Here is a 17,532-nt window from a genome sequence, read left to right as displayed (position 1 = left end):
CTGAATCTACAAAGTAACTAGTAACTAAAGTTTTCAAATTAATGTAGTGGAGTAAAAGTACAATATTTGGATCCGAGATGTAGTGGAGTAGAAGTAAAAGTATTGGAAATTGGAAATACTCAAGTACAGACTCAACTCAGTTCCAGTTTGCTAAGTGTAAAAGCCTGGCCCTGACCTCCTAGCTGGGAACATTATATTTGCTCTATAGAAAGATGAAATAAATCTATCTGCCGCTAGACATATTTAGTTATTCATATCATAGGCACAGTTTAGTTACAGTACGGTAAGAGGATAGGTGGGCAGACTGGGCACCAAGGAAGAGGGGGCACCTCTGTGTTAAATTGGCTATTTTTCCCCAAAATATATAACAAGGTTTGTTTTTAAGAAAAGTATGCTCTGCATGATTAGAAGAACATGCTTTATCATTAGACAATTAAGGTCTAATATTTCTACAACTGCAACAAAACCTGTATATCCAGTCATGTTGGGGCATAAACAAGAAGTTCAAGGATAAAATTAAGACTGATAATGATGTACGGTGCAGTGTACAGTATGTACAGTATGGGAAAATGGTGATGGGGGTTTACCTTTTTTTACAGTTTCAAATTGCAGCAACCCGTAGGTGCTCTTTGAAAGTGGTATTGAAGGAGTCTAGGGATTCACATCTCTTAACGGCTGTTGGTAGGGCATTCCACATTTTAGTTTAGATGGTTTAATGACCCAAGTGTTACAAGGAAGGACATTTCAAGTTCTAGGAATACACTGTGTCAGTCTGTGAGACACAAGGTCTCTGAACAACAATATAATACATAAAGAACAGTCTGGACACTGGATAATCTCCCCATGAACATTTATTGTAAAATCCACCAAATATAACAACATTGTATTTTCCAAAATCTTCCTCACTAGCAAATCCCAGACATGCAAAACATGCTGTCACAATTCCACAAGATGAAGACCAACATAATTATACTATATGAAGGTCTTAACTTATACCCTCTATACTTAAAACAGACCTGAGTTGGCACTGTACTTGGCACGCTCTTTTTCCCTTCAACACAAAATCTGAAGATCTAGAAGCTTAGTAGTTCACAACCTGTCACAAACATGATCGCCTAATCACAATTATTTTTGCATAATCGTCAATCATTTCCATGTTGAAAAATGTCCATACATTTTTTTTTCCAAAAATAGCAGAACTAGCAGATTGACATGCTTACAACACGTTGTGAGTCACGTGTCGTATAAGCTTGTGTAGATCAACTATTTCCACTTCTTTATACTTTTTTTGTGAAGAAAATAAATGTGTCAGTGATTTATTTGTACATTTAAGTTACTCGTCATATCTGCACTGTGCAATTTTGTCATTAGGAAGCCTAAAAGGAAAACAGGAATACAAATTGTAATGTTCCGCGTTATGTGTTGTGAGCTTGTAGATCTGCTATCTTCGGTGAACGTTCCCCAAGGACGATAGGGAAGTGGTTATAATGTCTGCATTCAAAGAACAATTCACATATGAACATAATGTACAATAACTGATTTATTTTGTCCATCTCCTATGATTGATAACATCATAGATTACTACTGTACATAAGAGACAATAACATAATCATTGCAGAATCACTGCATTCCTATTTGCACTTAAAACGTTCTAGAATATTAGTACAAGACTGACAATAACATTATGTTTTATTCCTGGTAGATATCAATCTTGCCAATGTTGATTTGAATATAAACCTGAATGGCATGAAATTAAATATGATCTAAACCCAATTCTACACAGACCGGAATATATTTATATATATAAGTTAAAAAAATCACACCTGTGTGAAGTGAGGGGCACTCTTATCATCATACATCATCATGACGTAAAATAGACACTATGCCTATACTTGCTCAGACCACTGACATAAAAGAAAACAATTTGGCTACTATTTGTTTTAAATGGAAAAACAACCTTTTGGTGCGGATTAGTCTAATCTGTGTGATTGACAGGAGATATGATCAGAGGAGCAGAGTTTTTACCATTGTTATTAAGACATGGACCGAAGTATGGATAGAGTCTCTCAGTGAAGGTGCAGCCAGTGAAAGAGTAGAGGTGAACTCTGGCCTCCACATCATAAAAGGAGACCAGACCCTCCTCATAATCCACAAACACTCCCACTTTCTGGAGCTCCTCTCTTACAGGGAGGAGAACAGGAGGGCTAGAAGCAGCACGGTACTCATTTTTATCACTCAACCCTATAGTCCAGTAACCATTGGTGGGACTCAGGATGAAGCCTCCCTTCCTCTTGATGGACTCTTTGGCCACTCCTACTGTCCAGTCAGTCTTCCCTCCAACCTGAACCTCATAGTAAAACCTTCCTGAGGAGATGCTTTGTTTTCCTAAGACACTGAAACATGTACAGAATCTCTCTGGATTGTCTGGGAGATTCTTCCATATGTTTCCATGACTCACTTGTTTTCCATCCTCAGACAGAATGAGTTTAGGATGTGCTGTATCATCATCCAGAGTTAGATCCACCTCATATTGCTGGATCCTCCTCAGCTCAGCATCATGCAGGTTCTTCTCCATCTCTTGACTGAGTGTCTTCTCCAGCTGAGCCACAGCTGTCCTCAGTGTCCCCACATGTGAAGACAGATGGACAGTGACCTTTGTCCAGTCCTTGGTGGGTGGAGGAGTGTTGATGGATGTGAAGTTCTGGAGGAGGAGGTGGAGGTGGTCTTCAGTGTGTGACAGCTGCTCCAGCTCAGAGCTTCTCTTCTCTAACTCTGTGATTTCTTGTTGCAGATCTTTGATGAAGCCTTCAGCCTGTTTCTCTGTTGTTTTCTGCTTCATTGCAATCACATCAATGAGCTCAGCCTGGCTTCTCTCAATACAGCTGATCAGAGCAGTGAAGACCAGCACACTGACGGCTATGACTGTATCTGCATCTTTCCCGCTGACCTCCACCGAGCGTCTGACCTCCTGAATCTTCACTTGTCTCTCCTGGATCATCTGCTGAACTTCAGCCTCTGTCTTTCCCAGCTCTGCCTTCTTTCCTTCATAGGCCTCTTTCAGAGATACAATCTGATGTAACTTGTGGTCTGACTCAGTGCAGAACTGACAAACACACATGAGGTCAGTCTTACAGAACAGCTCCAGAGGTCTGTCATGTTTCTTACACAGAATGTCTTCCAGGTTCTTCACAGGGTCGATTAGCTTGTGTCGTTTTAACCCTGCGAGTCTCAGGTGAGGCTCCAGGTGAGCGTCACAGTAGGAGGTCAGACACACCAGGCAGGACTTCAGGGCTTTGGGTTTGGTCTCAGTACAGACGTCACAGGAGACTTCATCTGGTTCAGCAGGTTCTGGGTTTGTGCTGGAAGTTTGTCTCTGCTGCTTTGACTTCCTGAACTGATCAGCCATCTCAGAGAGGACTTTATTGACAGAGAATTCTGGTCTATTACAGAAGGTTTTGTTACACAGTGGACACTGACACACACCACTAGTGTTCCAGTAATGTGTGATGCAGGTGTTGCAGTAGTTGTGTCCACATGGAGTGGTGATTGGATCAGTGAACACATCCAGACAGATAGAACACAGGAACTGCTCTTCAGACAGGAGACTGCTGCTGGCAGATGCCATTTCTACACACAGAAAATAAAAAGTGAAACAATTTTAGTTTTGGATGCTACTTCTCACAGAGTATCTGACTAATTACCTAAAAATAAATTGAGCGGCACCCACATCCACAATACTACAGTGCCCTAGAATGACGATTTTATAAAAACACTTATAACACTTACACACTTATTTCTCCTTCTACAGCACTGCCACCCAGACGTGGAATGTCCTGACCCCTTCCCTCAAAAATGCAGATCACTGTTTTTAAAAATCAGGCCTGAAAATCAACCTTTCAGCAGGCCACAGGGAGAGGAAATGATCACTTCTCCTGACAGGTGAAAATGTATTTTCTTTTTGCATAGCACCTTTAATGACATCAAATGCAGCCCAAAGTGCTTTACATAAAATAGAGAACAAAATAAAAATAACATTCATAATATTAAATTAGGGATGTACCGATGAGACAATTTGGCCGATATCGATATCCGATATAATTAACTGCTATTATGGCCGATAGCCGATATAAACGATGTCGATATGATCTCATTCTGTATTTAAATAAAAATCACACCCGTGTGAACTGAGTGGTGTAAGGTTTTATATAGCATGATCAGCTGTGGTCTGACGTAATGTCTAAGGTATTATATAAGGTAAGGTATTATTTAGCCTCACACCCGGATGTGATTTCACAACTGGCTGTTTTTGTGCAGAAAAAATGACCATGGTTGCTACGGTCATCCAGTTCACCCGGGTGTGATTTAATTACGTCAGAAATTATTTTGAACATAGCAACCATGCTCATTTTTTTCTGCACACAAAAGCCGGTTGTAGGAGTGGTTTACACCACTCAAAAAATATATAATTATTTTGACCATTCTGAAAAAAGGCTGAATTTGATAAAAGCAATGCCTCTTTATTCCAAAACTAGGGATGCACCGTTATTGAAATGTTGGCTCATATCCCAACATAAACAGCTTGAATGTAGTATGTTTCTTTTAAATGTTCCAACTATTGACTCTTTCGAAAGCTTCCCCAGAAAACACTGATATAATTTGCAGCCTTCATCATCACAAAAGGCTTTTTCAGGCCTTTTAATTAAAAAAAACAAAGTATTATAATAAAATTAAACTTAACTATGATATATTGTTTTACCGATAACCGATTAATTGGTTTAAGGCAAATATCGGCCGATACCGATGTGTTTGCCGATTAATCTCCCATCACTATATTAAACCAGATTAAAAACAAGATAAAAACACACGATCAAGAACAAATTAAAAGTAGGCAAGATCAACATTAAGACACTACAAGAAAATAGCAACAAAAATAATCACTACATTACTTTTAGAAGGATTACAGACTCACACAGATCTCACACCTGTTCATTCACTTTCATATTTAACCACACAGACTACCTGTCACCTATTTAGATAGCTGGATGCGGCCTACAACACACACACACACACACACACACACACACACACACACACACACACACACACACACACACATTTTGGGGAAGTGAAAAACGCTATGATAGTCATACATGAGGAGAAATCAGGATTAGAGTTTAATAGACAGACTGACTGAGGCAGGTTTCCTTGTTTAGTAAACCATTAACTAAATGCAGTAGCTACTCACCAATGATTTTGTCAGTATTTGTGTAAAAGGTCTTGTTGAAAGGTTCTGTAGAGACTTTGTGTATAACGTCTTGTAGAAAGGTTCTGTAGAGAGTTCTAGACTAGAGAGTGTCGCTGCCACCAAACTTTTATCTGTTAACTTTTCGTTTCAACAGATTTCATTTCCTCACTGACGAACTGTTGCTGTTAACCCTTTACTGACACCTGCTGGACAACAACTCAGAATGTGTACACTACATAACCATTTGAGAACCCCAGCATCTAAAATTCAGGGAACATTATCCAATCTACAGTGGTGGAAAAACTACTCAAATGTTTTATTTAAGTAAAAGTATCAGTACTGCAATGTAGAACTACTCTGTTACAAGTATAAGTCCGGAATTCAAAATATAGGCCTACATGAGTAAAAGTACAAAAGTATTGGCATCAACATGTACTTAAAGTTCCAAAAGTAAAAGTAGACTAGTCATTGTGAAGAATGTCAAATGTATAAACATCCTTTGAAAATAGCCGATCTACAAGCTCACAATGCGTCACATTCCGACGCATTGTGAGCTTGTAGATCGGCTATTTTCAAATGGCCAAAATGTATAGCCTAGTGTTGAAGACTGAAGTGGTTACTGTTTTCTTTATCTAGAAAACTAGAAACCTGTGTTGCCATGTGACCTTAAATCTAGTAAGCATCCATAATTTACACCTGGCTGTGAAGTTGGGAAGCACATGGGGAAAGTAGATTCTTTTACACAAAAAAATGTTTGGTGTCGGTCAAAGTAAAATTTCGACACATCATGTAAAATGACTGTTATACAAAGCAAAATGTACCTAGGTCTAAAATGTAATATCATACACGTTGATGATTTGCCAATGGATAGAACCATGTGAATCATTTAGCAATTGAATTGTCTGAAGTTGTCTGAATTCTAGTCATTGTTTTCTAAAATGGTGGCTATGGGTAAGATGAGCCAATGTCCGGGGGTAAATTGAGTCAATGGGAATCACTATTCATATTTTTTTATTAAGTCTTTGCTACTCAAATTATAGGCTACTGAATTACCTTTAATTTGCATGTACATACTCATTTAAAAGAAGTTTGCAATATTGTATTAACAATATTGGGAAAAAAAGGGAAAACTGTTATTATATTATTATTGATACGTGAATACATTATCTGTTCAAGTTTAAGCTTTTTCTTTTATTTTTATTTTTATCCCTCGATTTTGTAACCCATTTTTTCACCCCTGTGCCAATTATCTAATGTGATCCTGGGCTCTCTACACACCCTTCGCCAACCTAGTCCCCATATATGGGGGACATGGGGAGAGCAACGGACTTGAACTCATGCTTCCTTCCTGCCTGAGTGTCCAAGACTCAAGTTGCTCCTTTACACGTGACAGGGGGGAGTTTCCCTGGTTGGACGTAGCGCGTGGAAGGAACACGTTATTCCAACCAGTTCCTTTCCCCTCCATCAGGCGCCCTGGCTGGCCAGGGGGAGGCAGTTTGTTTAGAGACCAGGATTACTGCATGTTTTTGTGAGGGTACCTACCCTAGGGGACACGGGGAGAACATGCAAACTCCACACAGAAAGGCCCTTTCGCCAACCCCGCCTCGGGTATGGGCACTGATGACGCGGAGGAGGAAACACGCCGCCAGCACCCACAGCGCCCCGAGCGGGAATCGAACCCAGGACCTTCTAGCTGTGAGGCGACAGCACTACCAACTGTGCCACCGTGCACCCACGGGGCAAGTTTAAGCTTTTAACATTAAAATATCATGTGGTTCGACTTGCCCCTCGACTTGGATCAACTTACCCCTTACCTGGGGGCAAATTGAGCCACATGACACTTTTTTTTAAAAGGTCATATTTTCATGGCCCTTTGTCATCATTTCAATTGATAGAAGACACCCTGAAATATGGGTAGATCATTAGATTTTACTGCCATCTCATTTTGCCTTGCTTCCAGGACAACTTAAGCAAAAATATATTACCCCGTTCTCCCCTATGTTTTGTTATAATAATCTGAATCTACAAAGTAACTAGTAACTAAAGTTTTCAAATGAATGTAGTGGAGTAAAAGAACAATATTTGGATCCGAGATGTAGTGGAGTAGAAGTAAAAGTATTGGAAATCGGAAATACTCAAGTACAGACTCAACTCAGTTCCAGTTTGCTAAGTGTAAAAGCCTGGCCCTGACCTCCTAGCTGGGAACATTATATTTGCTCTATAGAAAGATGAAATAAATCTATCTGCCGCTAGACATATTTAGTTATTCATATCATAGGCACGGTTTAGTTACAGTACGGTAAGAGGATAGGTGGGCAGACTGGGCACCAAGGAAGAGGGGGCACCTCTGTGTTAAATTGGCTATTTTCCCCCAAAATATATAACAAAGTTTGTTTTTAAGAAAAGTATGCTCTGCATGATTAGAAGAACATGCTTTAACATTAGACAATTAAGGTCTAATATTTCTACAACTGCAACAAAACCTGTATATCCAGTCATGTTGGGGCATAAACAAGAAGTTCAAGGATAAAATTAAGACTGATAGTGATGTACGGTGCAGTGTACAGTATGTACAGTATGGGAAAATGGTGGTGGGAGCCGGGAGGGGACTTTAACTTTTTTTTTTACAGAAAAACAAAAGTGTGTATAGAAGGCTTCATACAGGCTTGTCAGTCAATTTTCATTTCAAATCAATCGATTGTTTTGTTGTTAACAGATGTATTATATCGAAACACATACACTTAATTGTATTATAGCCAGACCAAATACTGATAAAGATGATAAGATGATAAGATCGCCCCCCACTTTCCATTAGCCTACATCTGCTGCTGACAAAACTGAATGATTAATTGGCTGAGAGGACTGTCATTTTTCAGGATTTGTGTAATTTTCAAAACTGTAGTGAAGAATAAAAATGAAAAAAATGAATGAATCAGTTAGGGATATTATTATTTATACAAGTTATGTTCACTGTAACACACACACACACGCACACAGACACACGCACGCACACACACACACGCACACACACACGCACACACAGACACACACACAGACACACGCGCACACACACACACAAAAGCTCAAGACACATTGACACGTTAAGAATGGCATGACTTTATTGAGTGTCTATAGAGCAATGTTAGACATATGGGATTCGCCGTGGTTTTTATAGACATGCCATGAATCCACTATTAGCCCCCTTCTCTCCATCAAGCCTCTATATTGCTCCTTCAACACAGCGGAGGAATACAAAATGACCGCCAGGATCCTCCTGCATTCACTGCATTAACAAGGGCCTTTTCTCTTGAGTCTTTATACACACACACACACACACACCTCCATAGTTTAAGTGATTGCTGTCGCAGAGATGCGTTCGTTGACTATTTACAATGTTTACAATAGCCATGTCCTGTACAAAAAACAAAACAAGAAGGATAACTATACAAAGAATTATACATAAGAAAGAAAAAAAAAAGAAATATCCGCTTTAAAAACAGACAAAACATGGACATAGGATAGTTATTAAAATCCCCTTCCCCCCCCTCCCTATGGATAAGGTAAGTACGGTAGGTCCAACGATCCGGATCGAGGCAAGGTTTTCTGGGGGGGGGGGGGGACGACACACACCAGGGCAGGGATATACTGTACATGCATCGACATGGTCACTTCTCCGATGGGCGAGGACGGCGAGGTGTCATTACACCAACGTTCACTCTCAGGCGACTCGACGGTCAAATACATCACGTCGTGGCACACGCTTATATATTCAGGACAATGTGTATAAGGTGTTGTTCGGTGTCAAATCACACGTCAACTATAGTAAGAAGCCCATTCATTGTGTTGTTCTTTTACACAGTCTATCCTAGCACAGAGGTGCACACAGATAACACACACACGCACACTCTTTACTATCAGTTCTATCGTTATAACGACCAGCCCAAAAGGTCCAAATGTTTCATCCTCTCTGTCTGCCCAGCGTGCTGTTTTTTCTTTGATCTGATGGGGGTGTTAAAGTGACATCGTTAAAGTGACATCATAATAGGTCAGAGAGAGGGAAGTTCTCCAGGGTACAGTACGCATAGATATTTTATAAAATAGACACCTCATTGGCCGCTGCAGTTCGTTGGAGCCGCGTGTCTACAGCATTAGGCGGAAGTCAGGCGGAAGTGCGGAAGGCACACTGCGTCCCGAGTGGAATAGTAAGAGAGTGGCGACACGCTTTGATTTCGCTGCAAAGCGGGTGCCTATATGGGCTATAGTTCCAAACATTGGAACTATCCCATTGAGATGAGCACTTCCGCAATCCATTGTTACAATGCGAGTCAACGCTAGTGTCGCCACTCTCTTACTATTCCACTCGAGCTGCGTGCGTCGCTGCCACGTACTCAAGTGACTACTGGCCAATCACAGCGTGTCTTTTCCGGGACTTATCAATTCAACCCAAGGGAGTTTTATTGGCATGAGGAAACAAGCGTTTGCATTGTCTCTGATTGGCCTACCGAACGTCCCCTTGTGTGACGCACGCGTAAAGCTTGGCAATGCTTCCGCTCATGCTTCCGCTATGCTTTGCCAAGGACTGTCTAAAGAGGACGAGACGCGAAGACCGTACGGGCGACGCCATGTTGCTTATGGTGCTCCATGGAAGGAAATAAACATGCGCAATGGGCTATATGCAGCCAATACTTCCGTGTTCAGCTTCCTTGGTCTCAACTGCGCATGTTTCTTTCCTTCCATGGAGCACCATAAGCAACATGGCGTCGCCCGTACGGTCTTCGCGTCTCGTCCTCTTTAGACAGTCCTTGTGCTTTGCAAGGAACCTCGGGAAAGCCCCAGAGTCGAAGGAGGCGTCTACCTTTATATGTCTATGATATAGTATGATCTCTCTCCCTCTAAAACCTATAGGCCTTGGTGTGGTGGTTTTGTACAGCAGCTTAGGGGCCAGGCAGACAGCTTCAATCAGGCCAACATTGTGTTTTAGGCACAGAGAATAATAATCTGAGTGTCTAGTTTTTTGACGCCAGCAGCACCCTGTGTGTTTTGGAAGGTCCAGACTAAGATATCGGAACACAACATGGCAGTCTGAGGTCAAATGGCACAGAGATGAGAAGTTAAGAGCACACCACATTTTGTTTACAGTATAGTACCCCCACCGCCCCCCTCCCTCCCTCCTTCCCTCGTCTACGCCAGTGGTTCTCAACCTTTTCAGCGCCGTGACCCCCTGAAAATATTTGAACTGGGGGACCCCCCCCCCCCCCCACCCTGATAAGCACTTGGAATGTAGGAGTTGAGGCATTCAATTTTGTTTGATTCGGTTCCACAGGTAAACATTGTGATAATAGCAGATCTACAAGCTTGTAGATCGGCTATTTTCATGTTTTTTTTTTATGTTTGCCGCTTTCTATTTGACAATTTGACCAATTGCTTTAATAGTATAGTTTTGTTGATCTTTTTCTTGTATTCTTTTTAGTTTAGGTCCCACAGGTTGAGAACCACTGATCTACAGACAGCTGTCATTTCTGTCAACCGTCATGAAGAGAGGTGGCGAGGGAAGGAAAAGGCAAGAGGACACTTATAATGCAGAAGCAACCGTACCATAACCGTACAAATAAAATAACAGTTATTTTCGGCGAGCGACACCATCGATGCCGATGATCTTATACATCCGATAATATATATAAATTAGGCTCAGCTCTCTGCGACTGACACTCGCGCCTGTTGCGCTTGTGAGACGTCAGAAGATATGGCATATATGGGACAATGGAATAAAATCAAATTCTATAAGTCAATAATGTTGTTTTTAAGATATAAATAACCCAAAAAACGTGGAGTAGGAAGATCCTTATTGTTGTACACGGGTTCTGCAATGGCGGATGGCAGTTTCGTCAATGGTGTTCTGCTCTAGCACTCGTGGGGTGATGAACGGGAGATATTAGTAGGAACAGCGATGACTGAAATCTAGAGCTTCTGCGACAGCGCCGCTGTCGATAAATCATTTTGGCTGACGGTCAGACTCAATGGCATGTTAGCTAGTAGATGTCGATGATTATCGGTGAGGACGATTCAGTATAAAATCCTACAAAAAAACAAGATTTCAAAGCTGTATCCTCTCCTAACGATCACAAGAGGATGTATTGTGTGTGTATTTCAAAAAACAGTTATTCTAAGTACATAATATTACGCGAGCATAGCCAAGAAAGTGTAGGCTGTGTTGGCAGACAAGTTAAATAAGCCACTTTTCCCCCTACCTCTGGGGTTTTATAGTAGCCTATGTTGAGATGAGACAATGTCTGCTAACATCAGTCAGTTAGCTCACACCACCGAGGGAATGTCTGGTACCGACGACATTCCAGTAGGCAGCTTGACAGCCTCCTCATTCACATCTGTGGTTATATTGATATCAATACACAGCCCAACTAAACCGCCGACCATCGGATCCAATGATAATGTCATTCTATAATAGACTGATCCTAAAACCGTCTCAGTGTTCACCCATGCACGTCACTCTTATGCACTTCTTTTACCCACTTTGGAAATTCACAGTTCTGACCAATCCGATGCATCCGATGAATATCAGCGAATGGTTATGATGTCTTAATAAAACAGACAACACAAGAACGCTACCCGATGCAATTTGCTTTGTATATTAAGTGTGTGGCCTTCTACCGAGCACCTTCAATAAGTGAGAGGCACACACTTTGAGAGTGCTGCGGAGGCCGATGGTAGTAAACACTGCCACCTAGAGAAACTTAGTTGTAGAGACACGGTCGAGCCAATCAGGCCATTAATGTGCTCTTCCAGACACTGACACAGCCAATAAAAAAACCCAATTAGGATAGGTAGAAAATAAAGTGCATTTTTTGGCTGATGCCTAGTGACGTTTCGAATTTTTGGGGGAAATCAGATGTTGTCACAATTTACCGTTGGAGCTTTATCTCTTTGCCGAATGAAGCCTGTGCCTCCTCGGCACAAATTCAGTCAGCACTAGTCGTCTTAGTGGCTACAAATGGAAATAAGATGGAGGTCTTGATCAATAAGGTTATAATGTAAAAATGTAGCATCACACTCTTCTGGTTACCATGCACTTGCAGATTCAGCAACTCCAAAACCCCCTCCTCGACAACAAAACCGAGGAACAGAGAAAAGACAAATCGATACCTTTCCCGACATGTTCGCCCACACTTCCCCGCCAATATTATAATAATAGTCAGGCAGACTTTATCCTTTGTCCATAAAATCACACATTCTGTAGGTCCATTATGTTCATAAGTTAAGTCTCCAAAACTGCCGACTGAGCGCACAGATGACTTTTCAGTCTGTTAAGTTCTCTCGTGTGAACGCCATGTTCCACCACCACATGCAGTCAGCCATTTTGTTAGGCACAACCGTGTTTCCAGTGGCTTGGCTGACGGTCGTCATCCTCCGTACTATTTCAGGCAGCATTGTGTCTATTGTGTAGCAGGTTGCTGTGCTCAGAGGGTCGCCTGCAGACTGGGGTCCAGCATTCCCTCCCGCTCCGGAGACTCGATGTAGTTGGCAGACTCCTGGAGCTTCAGTAACATGGCCATCTGCGCAGCAGGGGGATAGAGAGAGGGGGAATGTGTCAAGCATAGAGTTATATAAAACAAAAATCACACCCGTGTGAAGTGAGGGGCGCTCTTGTCATCATACATCATCACATTCCGGCCAAACACAATTGGTGTCCTCACTTTCTCTCCTCAAGTCCTTTTATCCTCAAGTCCTCAAGGCTAATCCCCAAGGCTGATCACCTGTGGCGTCCTCACTTTTTATCCTCAATATGTACATTGCTCAGCCAATCAAATCATCGCTATGGGGTGCTCAGCCAATCAAATATTTTCAGTGCTATTAGACTAAGGGCTCCATTTTCGTCACCGCTAAACCCCTTATCCCTAAACTTCTTTGCCTTTTTCTACTATTTTGAAAAACATTTTTGAATAGTTCAACTAGCCAATCTACATTGACACGTTGTGAGCTTGTAGACTGGCCATTTTAACTATTCAAAAATGTTTTGCAAAATAGTAAAAAGAGGCAAAGAAGTTTAGGGATAAGGGGTTTAGCGGTGACGAGAATGGAGCCCTAAGTGTTTGACTGTACTCAAAATCAATCAAACTGTCCATTTTCCACACACTTAAATTCCCACCGACTCACCAGAGGGTCTGACTCCAGCGTGGCGGGCGGAGGGGTGACTTTGGGGGTTTTCCTCTCCTCGCCGGGCGGTCCAGTGCTGGGCGGAGGTAGGTGAAAGAGTCTGGACTGGTCCTGCTGGGCGTTGGGCCAGGGGAGGGTCCCCCTCACCCACTCCACGGGGTCCTCCCATACAGCCTTCTGACCATGCACCTAGTAGAGAAGAAGGTATGGAATTATAATAGGGAATTCACAGAGCTGTTTGTAAATGTGCTACAGTATTATGATGGATTCTACAGAACAGTTTGTTCTAAGTGAAGTGATTCTTGAAAAGGGAGTCTATAGCCTTGTTTAGTGCCGATCACAGGTGTATCTCATCATGATGATGAATCCCAGCTGTTTGTACATCACAAGCGTGCTCCCATGTAGATCACTTGCATCGTCCCGTGCCCCGTTTAACATTCACCATAAAAGGCAACCGGAAATAACCAACGTGGGGAAGGGAAAAAAACACATCTGCAAGCTTACAAAAGTGCCGCATCGCACCGCCTTGACAACTTGACAGCTGTTCTGTCCGGAAGCGAGCTGAACGTTAATAAAGTTGCCCTCACGTGTAATGTGAATAAGAAAGTTAACCCCACCACCGCACCCTATAATGGGCTAATAAAAGAAGGAAAAGGATATATAGCCCAAGCCTACTGAACAATGCTCACCTTTGCTCAGGTAAAATGATGACATGGGATCCAGGGCATACTAGAGCGCCGCTATCCGAGCTAGCTATCCTGCTAGATTGCGTCCGTACCGCGTCCTCCTCAGACGGTAAGACTTATTAGGCTATTGCGTGGCGTTCATGTGATCAATATTATACATTAATAACTCAACATTGGAGGTGCGTCTGTCGCCTAAAGCAACATAAGGCACAGACTTGTGGTCAAACTGATAATAACATAATAAAAAGTTTGAATTTGCATATGCATCCAAACATAGATCATTTGATGACAAAATGTTGGGCACATAAATATTTTTATGTGAGTCCACAGACAAACATAGATTACATAATCTGTGCGTACCCAAGTTTAGTGAATGACGCCCATGCTGCATCACCTCTGGTAAACTCCATTGTCAGAACTATTAATTCAGTTTTTAACTCAACCACAGAAGTATCGCTCCAAAACGAATGCTGCGGTGTCCTAGCACAAGGTATGGTGTATGTATCCATTTTAAAATATCTAAATGAATACCTTTCCAGTGCCTGCGTCATGTTGACGCTTGACGACTAAAAATGTAAGTGGAATGGATATTGTTAACCCCCTTATGGCCAGTGACGTATTATGCGTATTGATATCAATAAATCCCTCATGGCCACTGACGCTATTGACGTAATCGTTTAATCCCCTGTAATCGGGAGCTTAATATAAAAAAATGTAGCAACTTTTAGCTTGTTTGGCTAACGGCCGATGTAATCTACCTAAAACCGGCCGAAATCCGCGCGTGCACGGTCGATCACGCACGCGTGTGATTGCGCATGCATCGCTGTGTAAAATGCGATATTTTGGGCTTGATTAGAGCTTAATTTGACTTGGTTATTAAAATAAACAATGATCGCTTAGCATTCCGGACATCTGATAGTGCTGCACCAGTCCAAACTAGTCCTGGATGTTGTGATTCCTTAAACCGGAAGTGACATCGCCAGATTCGCTCTATTTGGTCAAAATCGGCATGATGGTGACGTTACCGCCACCATCAGGACTGGGTATAATACTATAGGATTGCCGTGTGAGAATGAGATGCAGTGTGTATATCACAGATTTTTCTATTGGCATTAAAATGACAAATTAAACATATGAATAGTGCAGGCAGAAGGCACAATCCACTGTTTCATTAGGCTGGCCATGGAAGACCTAGTGAAACAACATGGATAAATAAAGGATTGAATCTTTCACAAACAAGCACACAGATTGGGCAGGCTAAGAAAATTGTGCCTGACCCCTCCCATGTACGTACTATACCCTGAGTATAGGTTAATGCCCTCAGGTACGAGGTACGAGGTACATGCATGCAAATATAATAGGTACAAGAATTCCTTTGTCCCTCTGTCAATGACACTCCTTTTTTTTCCTTCTTTTTTTAGATATTTTTTTGCGGCTTACGCCTTTTATTGGTTTTTTAAGGGACAGACAGTAGGCTGACAGGAAACGGGAGAGAGATGGGGGAAGACATGCAGTAAAGGCCGTGTCGGGCTCGGGAGTCGAACCCGCGGCACACTGCGACTGGATTACCAGTCGGGTGCCCAGACGGTTACGCCACCGCCTGGGCCCAATCACACTCCTTAACTGAGTCCTTGCAGAGGGCAGACAGGGTAGGGGTAGAAGGCTTTGAGGTGGTGCTAAGGTGCTGGTATGCACATAAGCCCACTAGGTATGTGGGCTTATGTGTACGAGTCACTGTGGACATTTATTGTCTTGTATTGTAAAGCATTGTATTGTATTTATGTATGCTGTAGTACAGATCTTTGTGTCCAAGACACACACATGCATCCATGGGTGTGTTAAGTAAGCACCTTGATTCCATCTTTGGCTCCCTCTTGCAGGTAAGGTATGATGGAGTGGTTCCACAGGTCGATGAACCACGGCCTGAACTCCGCCACTGTGACTGGGCATGACAGGAAGAAGCAGGGACCTGGGGAAGGTAAAAAAACATCCTGTCAGCCCAGATGATGGTTCTAAAGGTAAGTATTCTATACAATAATATCCACTGGTTCACTTCAAAGAATACAGCCATTTCAAAGGTTTCTTTGAAATGGATTTCACAATACCACGCCAGACTTCCCGGTCCTTCATTGCCATCCTCAACAGTCTCCTAGTGATTTGACCAAACTAGGGGTGCAACAGGTAATTTAACTAATCGATGCATTCGAGTAGCATAAAGTGGACCCTGAAGTTAACACGCATGACACAAAAAGAGTGTGTACAAGTATACAGACCTCCAAGCAGCTTGTAGATCTGCTATTTTCAGAGCACAACACCAAACATAAATGACTTGTCTTTTAGTTCTACTGGATCTCTTTTTCATGCACTCCATTAGACTACACTCCATTAGACTACATTTTAGTCTAGTTTTTATTTGTTGATGAAATTGTCAATATACGTATGTAGTCTCAGTTTTAGTCATCATAGCTTAGTTTTTATTCATTTTTCGTTAGTTTTCGTCAGTGAAAAAAGGTAGTGGATGGACATTTTTCTCCACATTTTTTTGTCTACGAAATCAACACTGCCTGTAACAGGCCCTGTTAGACACAAGTAGGCCTACTGTTTATATTTGTGCACGAGGACACAGGATGCGCTCTAATAATGGCACGGATCCCATTGTGGATCTCAGACTTCAACAGGCTCCCTCCTCCTCTCCCTCCCTCTCACCTATGAGGAAGTCAGAAGTGCTGTGTTTCACCAGGAAGGTGTGGGGGTGGCACCAGAGGAACTAACCTATGAGGAAGTCAGGTTTCACCAGGAAGGTGTGGGGGTGGCACCAGAGGAACTAACCTATGAGGAAGTCATGTTTCACCAGGAAGGTGTGGGGGTGGCACCAGAGGAACTAACCTATGAGGAAGTCAGGTTTCACCAGGAAGGTGTGGGGGTGGCACCAGAGGAACTAACCTATGAGGAAGTCAGGTTTCACCAGGAAGGTGTGGGGGTGGCACCAGAGGAACTAACCTATGAGGAAGTCAGGTTTCACCAGGAAGGTGTGGAGGTGGCACCAGAGGAACTAACCTATGAGGAAGTCAGGTTTCACCAGGAAGGTGTGGAGGTGGCACCAGAGGAACTAACCTATGAGGAAGTCAGGTTTCACCAGGAAGGTGTGGAGGTGGCACCAGAGGAACTAACCTACGAGGAAGTCAGGTTTCACCAGGAAGGTGTGGAGGTGGCACCAGAGGAACTAACCTACGAGGAAGTCAGGTTTCACCAGGAAGGTGTGGAGGTGGCACCAGAGGAACTAACCTATGAGGAAGTCAGGTTTCACCAGGAAGGTGTGGAGGTGGCACCAGAGGAACTAACCTATGAGGAAGTCAGGTTTCACCAGGAAGGTGTGGAGGTGGCACCAGAGGAACTAACCTATAAGGAAGTCAGGTTTCACCAGGAAGGTGT

The 17,532-nt window shown here is 42.5% G+C and overlaps 2 protein-coding genes across 2 annotated transcripts in view; both read right to left on the bottom strand.

Moving 5' to 3' along the window:
• Positions 1-1,878: 1,878 nt before the first annotated feature.
• Positions 1,879-3,625, bottom strand: LOC306916017 (zinc finger protein RFP-like; the record flags this gene model as incomplete). The annotated part of the gene is made up of 1 exon (XM_079493714.1): positions 1,879-3,625. One exon carries the CDS (start codon positions 3,623-3,625, stop codon positions 1,976-1,978), a length of 1,650 nt encoding a protein of 549 aa, XP_079349840.1. The 3' UTR covers positions 1,879-1,975.
• Positions 3,626-10,506: 6,881 nt separating this feature from the next.
• The window catches only part of LOC306943153 (neuron navigator 1-like), a gene marked incomplete at its 5' end in the record, with an annotated part of 28,548 nt that continues 21,522 nt past the window's right edge, over positions 10,507-17,532 (bottom strand). The window contains 3 exons of the mRNA XM_079529354.1: positions 10,507-12,813; positions 13,415-13,603; positions 15,951-16,069. Of these exons, the coding sequence (XP_079385480.1) occupies positions 12,718-12,813; positions 13,415-13,603; positions 15,951-16,069 (404 nt within the window). The 3' untranslated portion in view covers positions 10,507-12,717. The remainder of the gene's footprint in view (positions 12,814-13,414; positions 13,604-15,950; positions 16,070-17,532) is intronic.

The sequence above is a fragment of the Electrona antarctica genome (genome assembly GCF_951216825.1).
Source record: "Electrona antarctica genome assembly, chromosome: 2".
NCBI classification, from domain to species: domain Eukaryota; kingdom Metazoa; phylum Chordata; class Actinopteri; order Myctophiformes; family Myctophidae; genus Electrona; species Electrona antarctica.
This window is presented reverse-complemented; position numbering and strand designations above follow the sequence as displayed.